Here is a 14,260-nt window from a genome sequence, read left to right as displayed (position 1 = left end):
AGCCTCAGCTCTGTGCGTGTGTTTCGTTGACTCCGCGCTGAACACACGCTGCTGCGTTCACATTTGCTACGCCGGGGACACCAGAGAACTGACCTGTGAGTACTTTGAATTGATAAAGTGCAGTCAGCGGTGATTGGTTTTAAAAAGGCCATTGCTGTCAAGCAAGACGTGTAATTACTCCCGCACTATACTATTCACTGTAGGTAACCGATGACACTATAGAGCTACAGGCTACATTGGAACGTGTGCAAAGGGTTACAGTTAAAACCTTACAGCAGAGCATTCCCCCCAAATACGTGAAGGCGAAGAAAAGAAACTTTTGAAATCATGGAAGTAAAGGTGGAGGGTCACAGAGGTTTACTGTGAGATCTGTAAATATGAAACGGTAATCTTCCTCAATATATCTGAGGCCAGAGGGTACAGAGGTGGCGGATGACTCCCAGTGGTCTCATAGTGGAGAGCTGCAGTGTCTGGCTCCTCCCACAGACTGGCTCAGCACTTGTTTCACCCTCAGTCCTCCATTTTGGATCGAAACATTATAAATTGGGCCGTTAATTGCGCCGTTAACTCAATCAGTGATGACTCACAGGAGATTGTGTGTGTGTGTGTCTACTTGTTTGACGGTTTGTGTGTGTGTGTGTGTGTGCACGACTAATGAGGTTTGGTGCTGAGGTACAGAGAAAAACAGCCTAGCTTAGCTTGTCGCTGCCTGGGGGACTTGATTGGATGAGTCTTGTCGGTGGTAAACAGAAGATTGGTATTAAATAGCGTTTATAACGCGGGAATTCCTGGATTGGCGGCTTCACCTCTTGATGTGCCGGATGTTGATTACCCCGAGGAGAATGTTTCTTTAAGGTCACGGCTGACGACGCCACACTGACCTTTTCTGCACTCAGAGAAGCTTCTACAATTAAAGAAAGTGAAATAGCAAGATTTAACGTTCACGTTAAAGTGTAATGAAATAATTCCAACTCTTTCTGAAAGCTGAGAAGTTGCGCGTCAAAGCCAGAGATGTGGTTATTACAGTAATTCCACTGTTTTGTTGCAGGAAAGGCGGAGAATCTGCATCTTTGTCATACTTGGTTTCCATTTTGTTGGCCTCCAACAAACGTTGTCTTAAATATGTTTTATACTGTTCAAATTGTGGACAACTACAGTGTTTTTCTCCATTTTAAATTGTTAATACAATATTTTTAACAGTAAATGCAGTAAATTGTTTCTGCCAGATATTGAAAGTTAATCTGGAAAAATCACTCACATTTTCTGGCCCTTTTATGGTTAAAATGAGAATAAAACTCCAGGCGGACAGTTTGAGGCTCTGGTGTTAAAGGGTTAAGACGTTACATTGTTGCTTCAACACGAGCTGGAGTTTGCATTTTCCCCCCATGTATGCCTGGGTTTTGTCCATGGTCTCAAGGTTTCTATTGATTGGAGAGTAAATTAACATTGAGTCCACTCTGTATGTGGACCCTGTGATTGGCTGCTGACTTGTCCACGGTGAACCCGGCCTCTTGCCCGTGGTCAGCTAGGATTCCCTCCTCGTTCCCCTGTGACCCTCTCAGTATAAGCAGCAGAGAATCTCTTTTTTTATGGCATTTTGGTGAGAAATAATTCCAGCCGCTGCACACACAAAACAACCGTGTACTGTTAATTAGCCACGGATTACTTCCTGTTGGCGTATTGAAAGGAGCGAAAGTCTGAGAAGTGACAAGAGCATTTATGCAGAAGTCGATTCTTTCAGCTGAATCCGTCTGACTCTGCAGTGCTATTTCTGACACGGAAGAGCTCTGTTCATAATTGCTTTGTAGATATTCAAACACATGAAGCCGGTGGGAAGGGAATCATAGGATATGTTATTTGCAAGAAATTAAATGTGGAAAGACAAATGGAGCCCTCGCTGGCAAACAGTGTAGCATTTTTTTTCAATTTCCAAGTTGTTATTCCACAAAAGTGAGACTCTGACAGTTGCTGATACAGAGATTTGTAAAGGATAATTCTGCCACGAGCGTTAATGTCCTTTCTTTTGGAGTCCGTGGTAGTTTTGTGGGGTGAAGACACAACAGAAGAAACACAACTCACTTCTGACTATGACGAATATCTGATGGATTCAGACTTTCCAGCGGTATCAGTGTTATTAGGGCAGAACAATGAATCGAAATTCTATATCGAAATAGTGCAATTTTCAATTTGTTGTGTCAAAATATCATTTTAGATGATTTTAGATGAATTATTGTCTTATTATTATTCTACAGACTGAAGAGAACATCTTTGTTTCTGCACAAATATCACACAGTAATCATCTGAAGTATGTTTTTTTCGTTTCGCACTCGCACTTCCTGTCAAAAATAATTGCAATCAGATATTTATTCAAAGTCACAGACATTTTAGGGGCTCAAGTGAAAACGGCATCCCTCATAATAACTGTACAAGAACATCATAGAGGCAATTTTAAGATTTTGGGGCATTATAACACACGTGGAACTGAAAATGAATGCTGTGTTCCATAATGAGCACCACCTAGGTTCTATCTGTGCACGAATAGGAGGAAATATTTTTCTTTCTCTCTCTTTTGTTGGCCGGTAAAACAGCAGCGTTGTGTTGTTTTATGCCTCATAGATGTTCTATGGTAGCAGAGGATGCTCCTTTTCTGTCCATTGTCTGTTTCTAAGTGTTTTTAGCTGTAGTGCTATGTTACCATTGTTATTTATTGACACCGGCACTATTCCGACTCTTTTCAGTGCAGATGTGAAAGGTGCAGTGGTGCTATCTTTGTCTCAGTCTTCCTCACTGCTTCTTCCTCACTGTCTCTCCTTGTTTTTTCTTTCTCTACCCCCCCCCCCCCCCCCACACGTGTTTTCTGCCTCCCCTGGCAGCCTTCACCGCGTTGTGCAGGCTTTACTAACTAGCTACGCTCTCCCACTCATAGGAAAAATAATGATGAGACAGCAAAAGACAATGCACAAGCACAGAGAGAGGAGGAGAGTTGGAGGCTGCAGGAAAACAGAGACAATGGGAGAAAGAGAGCCATCAGTCTTTTTCGTGCACTTTTACCACATACATGTTCAACCCTTGGGGAACACTATGTCTCTGTCTCAGCCTCTGCCTCTCTTCCTGTCCCGTTCTTTGTTTTCTTCTCCCTCCCATTCCCCCTCTTCCCTCTACTGTAAGTTATTAAACCTCATCACACGACCATCCTCTGTTTTCCTTCTCCTCTACTCCATGCATTCCTATCTGCCCTGCAACCGCTCTGTCTTGTCCCACTAAGTGGACTGCTTATATAACAGCATACACCTAGCGGGACTCCCCGCCTCCTCTCAACCACCATCTTCTTCTTCTCACCCCACCCTTTTAGTCTCTCCCCCCCCCCTGTTTTTCCTCTTCTGCAGCACCTTGCCTCTTTCTCTTTTCCTACAGTTATTTTTACTCTCCTGCTTCATCTATTGCTGACATTATGTTTGCAAGAAATGGTCCCCCTGCTGTGTCGCAACATCTAGTGTGGCTGAGTGATAGCCAAAACAATGAAACAACAGGGTTGCATGTTCAAATAGCTCTGAAACTACAGTATTATTAGAAGAGCAGCAAATGAATTAACATTTTTTTTAAAGTAATCAGTAATTATTATTATATAATGATTATTTTTTTCTGGTATATGACGTAAAATACTATGTCCAACAGTACTTTTTTTGGTTTTATATAATTGTTTATTAAGTACTGCACAGGGGTTTGGACCATAGACTGTTTAATGAAGTCATTCTTTCAGGACGTGAAAGTATCTCGGAAGTCTCTCTGGGAATGTCTCCGTCACTAGTTTCAGGTTTCCTTGATGTCGATTTTGTGAATTGTGATGACACGTATGAGCGGACTGATGGGCCGGTTTCGTCGAATAGGAGCCTGATTGCAGGCGCGGCGACACAGCGCCGGACCAAATGGGATTCTGGAGGCTTGAAAATGCTAGTTCAGTTTCTTAAAGGTGACGTGGTCGTCGCTTGGTTTTTGGCGTCCAGATGTTAGCACTGGCTCTGTGAGAGATTTTTTCCCACTTATACTGACATTTTATGTTTGTATTAATTAGACAAAATGTTAAACACACCAGCTTGCACATTGTAACCCCCCCAACCACACACACACGTCATCCCAGCTATATTTCTCTCACGTTTTATATTCTTTTTTCTGCACTTTCATCTTCTCCTTACTGTTCTCTTTATTCCACATGCATTGCACCTCTTTATCTCAGCTCTACCTCACCTCTCTCCCCCATTTCAAACTTTCTTCCCCCTTTCTTTCCTATCACCCCCCCCCCCCCCTAAATATAGTCCCTTTACATTACATTACATTACATGTCATTTAGCAGACGCTTTTATCCAAAGCGACTTACAATAAGTGCATTTAAACATTTGGGTACAAATAAGTGCTAGAAGTAAGTAAGAGCTTCAAGTAAATCAAACTATGAAGTGCTAGTCATAAGTGCGATACATTTTTTTTTTTTTTTTTTTTTTTTTTTTTTTTTTTTTTTTTTTTTTTTTTTTTTTTTTTTGTCGTCGTCGTTATCGTCTTAGTCGAGGTAGAGTCGGAAGAAATGTGTTTTTAGTCGGCGGCGGAAGATGTGGAGGCTTTCCGCTGTCCGGATGTCGATGGGGAGCTCGTTCCACCATTTGGGAGCGAGGACAGTGAACAGTCTGGAGTTCTGTAAATGCCTCTGCGATCCTGTCAGTGAGGGGGCAGCGAGCCGGTTTGCCAATGCAGAGCGAAGTGGGCGGGCTGGGGTGTAGGTTTTGAAGCATCGCATGTGTTGTCTCTTCTCGCAACACTGCGAGACAAAAAGTCTTGTCATCCCACATCTGAGCAGCGGGGATAGAAAGCATAGATAAGATTGATGGCCCTGAAAAGAATCTCGGTTAAGAGAACTGATATTCATCTGCCTCAGCGTGTGTAAATGAAGAGAGGAGGTGGAGATGAAAGGGAGGATGGGAGTAAAGGATGAGAGAGATCCAGGAAAGGGAACAGTTGTAACACCACGCCGATAAAGACGGAGAGTGTGGAAGAGAGAGCAGTGTTATGACATTTCTGATCCTCATTTTGTAATTGAATAATAATCCCTCTGGAGGCCTGACCTAGTAACGCATTGTAACGTATAGGTGTGTGTGTGTGTTAGAGCGTGTCCACAGCTCTGAGTATGTGCTGGCACAATGTGTGTATAGTGAGAGGCAGGTGTGTGTGTGTGTAAGAGAAAGAGGAGACACGCAGGGAAGGGGAAAATAAATGGGTGCAGACAAGAAAGACGAGAGGTTTGGTCTTTAAATACAATGCAGCGCAATGTTTCCACCTACTGGTGCAAATGTGTCCTTACAGCTAGTTAGTGCAGGTTACGCCTCAATGCAGCCAAGGACATTCCCACCTCATCAGCTCACCTCTAATGACTTACACTTTGTCTAATTACATATGGTGTAATTAACACAATAAATGTACTTAAGTATTAAAAACAGTCAAGTTCACAGCGTGGTGGCGGAATGCAAAATAACATCATAGATGCAGAGTTTTGGAAGTGCCATCATGTACATCACACACACACACACACACACACACACACACAGTAGTAGTTTACCTGCTGACACTCAGAGTGGTGTGTGTTTCCAAGGGAGCGTGGTCTTTCATATGCTGCACCCCGTGCAGGCCACTTCCCCTGTGGCCAGAGCATACATCGCCAATGACAGGCTCTCCTCCCGCCTCAGTGACCGAGCCTGTAGCTGACTCAAAGAGGAGAAAGACAAAGGTGCAGATTATCATCCCGGACATTGCAGGCGTGTGTGAGACTGTGTGCCTCTGAGAGAGGGCAAAGAAAAGAGCAATAGTAAGAAAATAGGAGGGTGTTATCAACTCTCGGCCAACAAAGTGGTGTTTTATATGAAGCTGATGATATTAGCGCTGTGACGTAGCTTTATATTGACTTTGGTTGCGATACAAACATCGGTGTCAATTGTTATGTTCAGTTTTAATCATTTTATTATATTGTGTTGGATTATCAAGTGCATTACTAATTATACAATGATGAATTTGATGTGTTAAACATAAGTACAAGTCAAAGAAAAGATGAAAATAGAAGGAAAACAGCTATGACGGCATGAGCATCACTTAAGTTCATTTCTTATCATATTAACCCTTAGAACACAGAGCATTTTAGCTGCTTTTTTCCATTACTATGTTTAAACATACAGTATACAGAGAGTATGAGAATGTGCAATATAAAGTATCTTATGTCCTTTTTTTCAGTATAACCTAAAGGCAATATGATGAAATACTACTTCATATCACTACCAAAAATGACTCAACAACACGTTTTTTTTTTAAAGCCTCAATATGTGACCTATAAACTTTCTTAACCCACCTCTAATTTTATCCCTCCTGCTCTTTCTGTGTTTTTATTTTAGGCTACGAAGGGAGGGATACACGGTGCAGGTCAGCGTCAACGACTACCTGGACATCTACTGCCCACACTACAACACCAGCCAGCGAGGGACACTGGAGCGCGTCGTGGCCGAGCAGTACGTCCTCTACATGGTCAACTACCACGGCTACCGCACCTGCGATCCACAGCTGGGCTTCAAACGCTGGGAGTGCAACCGGCCCCACGCGCCTCATGCGCCCATCAAGTTCTCTGAGAAGTTCCAGCGCTACAGCGCCTTCTCACTGGGCTACGAGTTCAATGTGGGCCAGGAGTACTATTACATCTGTAAGTAAGGCCACTTACTGTGAGGGATTAGAACAAGCCTGAGGGTATAGTTAATGTAATAGTTCATAAAAAATCAATGTGAAGGGTTTATATACGGTATCCAGTGGTGAATTTGTATATCGCAGTGATTAAGTGATTATCACTCAGCTCACTCTCTCCTTCCGAGTGTGACAAGTGTTCAGTCTCACTCCTGGTGTAGAGAGAGTGAAAGTGCTAATTCTAAATTTGCAAAAAAAACAAAAACATTTCAGTTCATTCTGCAGATAAATGATGCACACTGACTGGATCTTCTCGTACGTGTCGATGTTTCTAACAGATTCAGGCTGTTGCAGCGCTGCACTGTTCACTGTTCACTGTTCACTCTTCACAGACTGACTGTTTAGGGCGATGTTGCCTGCAGAGGGCACAAGGTTAACATGTTGGGTGCGTCTGTCTGTTTCAGCCACACCCACCCACCACCACGGTCACAGCTGCCTGAGACTGAGGGTTTACGTCTGCTGCTCCACGGGTGAGACCTAATAACCCCCCCCCCCCACACACACACACACACTTATTTGATACTCATTTGATACAATTTCCCCTATTTCTGTGTCACTTTGTCTCCACTTTTCTCTGCTATCTCTTTGTATCATCTACGCACACAAACACAGACAAAGAGAAAAGGAGAGAGAGAGAGAAAGAAAGGGAAAAAAAAACGAGATCTGACAGTCGTGTCTCAGAGAGAGGATTTTCTGCCTCGTGCTGTCTTGGCAAGGGTTTGATGATAGCGTCTTTTTCCCTCGAAGCAGCGCTTTGAGTGTGATGGCTTAATGTTATTCCCTGTCTCACTGCTATTACAGTAAAGCTCCATCTCTGTCTGTGAATGACATGCTCTTGTGAGAGCGCACACAAAAGATCCAAAGAAAGAAAGAAACAGATTAAGCTGAAAGATCTGACTCTCTCTCCCTCTCCGCACACCTTGTCTCTCTCTCTGTCACTCTCCATCTTTGTCTTCCTCCACTATCTTGACCACGTCTCCCTCCATCTCCCTCACTGTCTATCTCTTCTGTCGTTGTGCCTCTTGATGCCTGCTGCTCTGTATCGTGTGTTATTTTTACCCTGGTAGCCTGCTCTCTCCCCTGCAGGCCTTTGATCAGAGAGCCCGGTGCTGAGAGCCTCCCCCACTCCTCTAACCTTGTCAGCACTAATACATCCCACACTTAAACTAGTGTCAGCCCCTGTGTACACATCACCTTAACACCCACCCCCCCATGCCAGTGTCACGACTAATCTATCGAAGCATCCACCACGCCTCCATTTGCTTTTCTGTGTGTGTGTTTGTGTGTGTTTCTCAACAGTGTGAAGTTTGTTAGCCATAAAATGAGCGTGTGCGTGTGCACGCATGGCTACGTGTGCATCTAGTCAGTCGCAACCTCTGCAGCGAGGTCATTTTTACGGCGTGCCATCAAAAACCGCTGCTGCTTCCGCGCCATTTTCCTCCTGAACCGTTTACAAGATAAGAGAGAGAAAAAAAAAGAGACGCGAATGTTCACGTCACACGCTGCCAACTTCCTGCCAACAGTCGCACACGGTCGCCCGGTTTATTTGGTTTTTTAAAAAGCACAGAGATGTATACACGTCTTGCCCTTCAGCGAACCCACACATCATTTATTCATGGATAATTTGGCAGACAGAAAGTAATTCTGTGTCTAGACGAACAGCAAATGGAGTAATGATTTCAATCTTCAGATGGAAGCCTGGATTCAGTCCACAGTCCAGGATTTCTCCACGGTTTCCCCCCATGTACTTACTTCTTTGTTTTCCGCTGTATCTGTACACAATTTAATGAGGCCTGAAATGTACCTTTTACCAAGTGTTGTCATTTTAATTGGACGTTTTCTCTTTTCTCTTTGTCTCTGTCTGACTCTTGACTTTTTTCGATGAATGTATTCTCTGCCTCTTCTTCTCTCTCTCTCTTTCTCTCGTCGTGGATGTGGGGTTTGTTTCTCAGTCTCCCAGACAGATGACGACTCCAGTCAGACTTCTACCGACTACACAGTTAGGCCAAACATCAAAATACACAACCTTGGTGAGTGATTCGACGTTAGTTTGTGTGTTGCAGCCAGTCGAGAGTCGATAGTCAATATTTGGCCGTGGTTGCAGAGCTTGATTTGTCAGGCAATCATTACAGGGAACAAACTGTGTTATTATTATTATGTATATGTTGCAGAGAAAAGAAAATCCATAGCAGGTCATAGCTGATTGATTAGCAGAACCTTTATTTTTTGCTGATGAGAGTTTTGCAACAGGAGGGAAAACCCTGATCACTGCAGATACAGGGAATCAGCAGTGCTGGATTAGTGTAAGACGGAACTGAGGGCAGCCTGTGGCCAAGTGGGAAGGGAAGTTGGCTTGTAACCGGAGGGTTGGAGTCCCCACCAGGTCAAAAAAAACTCCTTATTAAATGCCAAGATTATTTATTTATTATTATTATTATTATTATTATTATTATTATTATTATTGTAAGAAAGAAACCCATGTGTGTATATAAATTCATCTTTCTATGACATTCAATTATGCAACATTTTTATCACCACTTAGGTCTTAATAGTTACACAAACAGACATTAATATCCACTGTCACTGTTTCATGTGAGCACACGTGCTTTTAATGAGTCGCACATACTCGGATGATGATGATGATGATGATGATGAGGATCTCTAAAAATACGAGGACAGTCTGGGGAAAAAATGTAATGTTTGTCTTACAAATGAGTTTGGCGAACCTGTGGGTGTGTTTAAGAGCTGCTGTATATCAAATGGCTTTTATTAGCCCATCAGACATGTTCCTGGAGCTCAGCTATTAACGTGAGGCGAGTAAAGTTTTATTGTTGCCAATAAGAAGGATGGCCAAAACTAAGTCGTAACAAAGCAGAATTATCCCTTAATGTTTTGAAATACAATAACCCACAAAGTGTACCTCAGGTGCACACACACACACACACACACACAGAGAAAGTCTGACTTTTTTCTTCTGCACAAACTCCGCAGGGTCAGCAGAGGTCTTGTACGGAATGAAAGCTCCGTGTTTACTTAAGGAAAAAGCTTGTCAGCGAGCGACTCGATTGTGCAGCTGACTGGTTACATAAACCCTCGATTTTTTTCTTTCCCTTTCTTTCGTTTCTCCTCTCAAACAAAAGCCCCTCGCTGGGAATCATTTAGCACGGTTGTTTCTGGGAGCTGTAGGAAGCGTGTGACCAGGGCTAAGAGAGTGTGACCTGCCGAAGATGGGAACCGAGTCCAGCTGAGTAAGAGTGACAAGAGCTCTCCAGCCATCAGCCACAAGTAGCTTCACAGAGAGAGAGAGAGAGAGAGAGAGAAAACAGAAAGGTGAGAGAAGTAGAAGAGAGGGACAGAGGGGAGAGAGGTAGGCAGTGTGTGGCAGGAAAGAGGGGGAGAGATAAAAAGATGCAGTGAAAGAGAAGTTCAGGGACAGATAAGAGAGCGAGAGAAACTCATGAAAACTAGAAAGGAGGCAGAGAAAAGGGGAGAGAGAGGGGGCAGAGGAGAAAGGAAAAGCTCGGTGGTGGGCGAATTGCTCAGCACTAACTCTGGCTCGGGCTTATGTGGAATTTAATATAAAAAAAAACACAAACTGGCAGAGCATCATAAAAAAACATAGCCTCCGGCGTTGTGATGCATTTTGCTGAATACATTTGGTGGAATAACAAAATCAGGACACACAGATCTACACACACACACACACACTTGAAAACAATCCATACCCCCGATGGCCCTGCTGACCGCTGGACACCCACTCATGACTCACCTCCAGGACCAGACCAGCCCACAGACACTGCACATGGTTGGACTTCCTGTCATCCGTGTTGATGTTATTACTGGCTTTGCTTCCATCGCACGTCACATAATAATATCTCCTGTTCCACATGATGTTTGGACTCTTCTCATCACGTTAATGGCTTAGATGCAGGAGCATTGGTGGTGACCCCCCCCCCCCCGGGTAAGAAAAATAAAGGCGAGAAAAACGAGTCAACGATAAAACAAATATTCTCCTGTAAACACTCAGCACAGTTCATCGTTGGTGAAATTAGATGCTGTCACTGTTTGCAAATCTGCGTGTAAGCGGCGCTTGTTCAGAGCTTTTATAAAACCTGACATCTCAGCAATTATTACATTTGTTGATTCTTCTTCATAACGGCACAAACAAAACAAGACCCAGGGTTTAATAAAGTGGAAACTACATGTTTAGGTGTGAATCTCGCTGCCTCTCGCTTGAATACATAATTTCTTCATAGAGTCCTGCAGCAAAGCTTAGTATACTGTGTGTGTGTGTTTTTTTTTCCATCTGTGACATATTTACCCTGAAACATTTCCCTCTTATTTCCCTCGTGGAGCAGAAAATACAGCTTGAAACAGGATGCTGCGATATACATTTACATCCTTGAATCATGTTTTTAGTGTAAAAAAAAGATTCCAAATCCTGATTTTACAACACACTTACACATTTGGAATTGGTCAGCTGCTCCTCACCAATAAAAAAAAAATAAAAAAAATTAACCAATCAGCATGATATGGGATCTGTAAACGACTGAACACACCAGATGTCTGTTGATTCCTAGTCGGCCCCATTGTTTAAAACTGGAGTATAAAGTTTTAAACATGAACAAATGACTGTTTGATCAGCCCTCAGTTTAGCAGCATTTAGATCTCATGTAATTTCCACGCTGCACACAGGAAGTGACTGGTTCACATCAAGACAGACGGAGGCAACGGCAACACTGTGCTAGTAAAGTGAGGCGGCTGCAAACAGTGAAGGCAAAACACAGACATTCAGCAGGGGAATGAGATAAATGCTTCTTAGCCCCACCCACCGCTGTGCTGTTGGTGTACACACACAAACGCTCTTATAGTCAGGTCTGATAGTATTGCTTTACAAAAAGACGCAGCATAAATATAATGTTGCATTGTTTTCTGTTCAGAAAAACAAAAATGGTCAATTCCAAGTTATGCACTGCAGCTTTAAGCCACAACATAATCAGTGCTACGTGTTTTTAGAGCACAAAGACATCACCAGTGGATGCTCCTTTCAGGGCTTTTTATTCCCACGGTTGCAACATCAGGGCATTATGATTTCCCCTTAATGTTCCTTACACTACTTCACAATGAGTTTGAACAACGTACTGCACAAAAGTCTTATCTTAGTGGTGCTGGATGACGGTCATGATTGGATGAACATGCTGCTGCACTATAGAGGCGGGCTCTGGCATTAAGCCATCAATCTACAGAGCAGTGGGCAGAGAGTGTACTAATGTCCTCTAAACTGTTGCACCTCTCTCGCTGACCTGCGCGGCTGTAATCACACATGATGGCTCCATCGCCCCTGTGTTGTTTACACCCTTGCTGCAAGTCTGCCATTATTGGGTCGCAAGGTTTTATCAGAGCAGACAACACATTTCCTCTCATTGAGAGTCTAGTGCTGAGGCTTTTTTATCTCACTGTAAAATGCCGGGGGCAGTTTATCGTGGACAGGAGAGCTGCCCAAGCATGCTTGTCTGTAGTTATACGCCATACAGACAAGACTGCACCCGGTTGTGCACTTGAAAATTGATTGCTTGTATCCCGCAATTGTGCTGTGATTTTAACGGTTGTACGGGGGGACCTCTTGGTAACTTGTTATTGCCTCTGGCTCCCAGCGTCCTCCGTATTCATCTTCCAAGGGCGGCCTCTCTAAATAACAAGGGCTTAGGAAAGGTGCATATTCTGCAGCTCTGCGACTGGCGAGGATCTGTTCACAAAGACTTTGCCGCAGAGATTTGTTCATGTAAAGACGAGGATGGTCAGAGACTATACATTTTACCTCCGTAATGGCCGATGTAACCTTTTGGAGACACAAAAGCGATGACGGCGACGCCGTGACTTGCAGGCCCAGTGTGGGGCGGCGCTCTTTAATATGAGCCCTCCCGCCTTCACGGACAACCTGGTGTGGGCGTCTGTGCTGTGTCATCGTCACTGACAGGCGCCGCACTTTGGTGACAGCCAAGAGTCGCACGCACGACCAGGAGAAACCAGACTGACTACATGTCTCTGTTATCTCTCATTACCTTCCGTAGCCAATTATTCTCTATTATATTCAGTAAATACCAGAGAAGGCATGGATTATCATTTTATGGGTGTTGTTCCCATTAAATCGCAAGAGGTTAGGGCGACCTGACGGCTGCCTGGTGCGACAGACACCACGCGGGCAGCAGGTCCCTGGTTTGACTCCGGGCTGTCTGGACCACTTACTGCGTGCCGTTGCCTCCCCTTTTCTCTCCCTTATGTCCTTTTTATCTGTCACTGCAAAAAAATGCGTGAACAAACAAACAAAGGGGATACGTGGGCCTGACATTTTACATACTTTATCATAATTGATCAAAAACATAGCTATGAGAGGATTGTTGGCCTTTTTTTAAGACTTAAAAACCAAAATATTTCCATAATTCAACATCAGAATGTCCAATCTTAGGCTCCTAAACGCTCCCGTCTTATGTGGGCATCAGTGACTGGCATCAGTAAGAAGTTGTGTCTTTCTTCTGCACTCAGTAAGATTACCTGATAGAAAACAAAGCAGAAAACAGGTTCTATCAACATCTCACTGCTGCTTGCCCAGACTGGCCTTAAACAATTGTGATGGATTTGTAAGCAACACGTCTCTGTTTGGGTTGTTTGGGTGTTTTTTTTTTGCTTTATGTTGGCTTGTAACAGTGCTCTAGAAATAATGGGAAGCATTATGTGGAGACGAGGCCTAATGACTCAGTGTAATCCAGTTTTTAGTGAAAATTACACAATGTGTTCCCCCAGCCTTTTCTCAATCTTTCCCCTGCAGCTAACGCTCTGTTGTGTCTAATCAATGGTACGGCCACAGTAATTTGGTTTGATTGAAATCCCTCTAGGATGAAAACATCGTTAGCGCGATAAGAGGAATACATGTGCAACAAAAGAGACGGATCAGAAACCAAAAAAAAAAAGTGTTTTTAATTTTCCCTCCCACAGGGGAAGTAGCCATATGTAGCAGTGCGGATGATAATCGGTGGTTTGTTGATAATTGCATCATGTCTCTTTCTCTGCATATGTTAAAACACCATTTGCATGCACAGCCTTTAGATTGATGAATTAATAATGTAGTAATGGTTCACTTCCTTCTGTCTCTGTGGCTTTTTTCACACTCACTCACTCACTCTCTCTTGTTTCCTCACTTTTCGTATTTACTTCACTCTCTTCCTTCCTCTTCAGATGAATTTAACCCTGAAGCTCCCAAACTGGAGAAAAGCGTCAGTGGCAGCAGCCCATCACGCGACCGCCTTCTTCTCACAGTGGCAATGCTGCTCATGTCTGCTGTGCTCTTGTCCTAGCGACTGTCAGACACTGTGACACTTCATGCATAGCTGGACCGCCTTGTGCAAAGGGCTTTGTATCCACCCTGATGCGAGTTTTTTGGTGTTGGTGTGAAAGTGGGAGGAAACATGGAGGAGAATCAAGCAGAGCAACAACAGAA

General features: G+C 43.6%; 1 protein-coding gene across 1 annotated transcript in view; it reads left to right on the top strand.

Moving 5' to 3' along the window:
• Positions 1–14,260, top strand: part of efna3a (ephrin-A3a) — a 68,832-nt gene extending 54,572 nt beyond the window's left edge. The window contains exons 2-5 of the mRNA XM_058619912.1: positions 6,426–6,727; positions 7,170–7,235; positions 8,718–8,795; positions 13,999–14,260. Of these exons, the coding sequence (XP_058475895.1) occupies positions 6,426–6,727; positions 7,170–7,235; positions 8,718–8,795; positions 13,999–14,117 (565 nt within the window). The 3' untranslated portion in view covers positions 14,118–14,260. The remainder of the gene's footprint in view (positions 1–6,425; positions 6,728–7,169; positions 7,236–8,717; positions 8,796–13,998) is intronic.

This window comes from Solea solea, chromosome 20, assembly GCF_958295425.1.
Source record: "Solea solea chromosome 20, fSolSol10.1, whole genome shotgun sequence".
NCBI lineage: Eukaryota > Metazoa > Chordata > Actinopteri > Pleuronectiformes > Soleidae > Solea > Solea solea.
The sequence above is the reverse complement of the archived record's forward strand: the minus strand, read 5'-3'. Positions and strand labels throughout refer to the sequence as shown.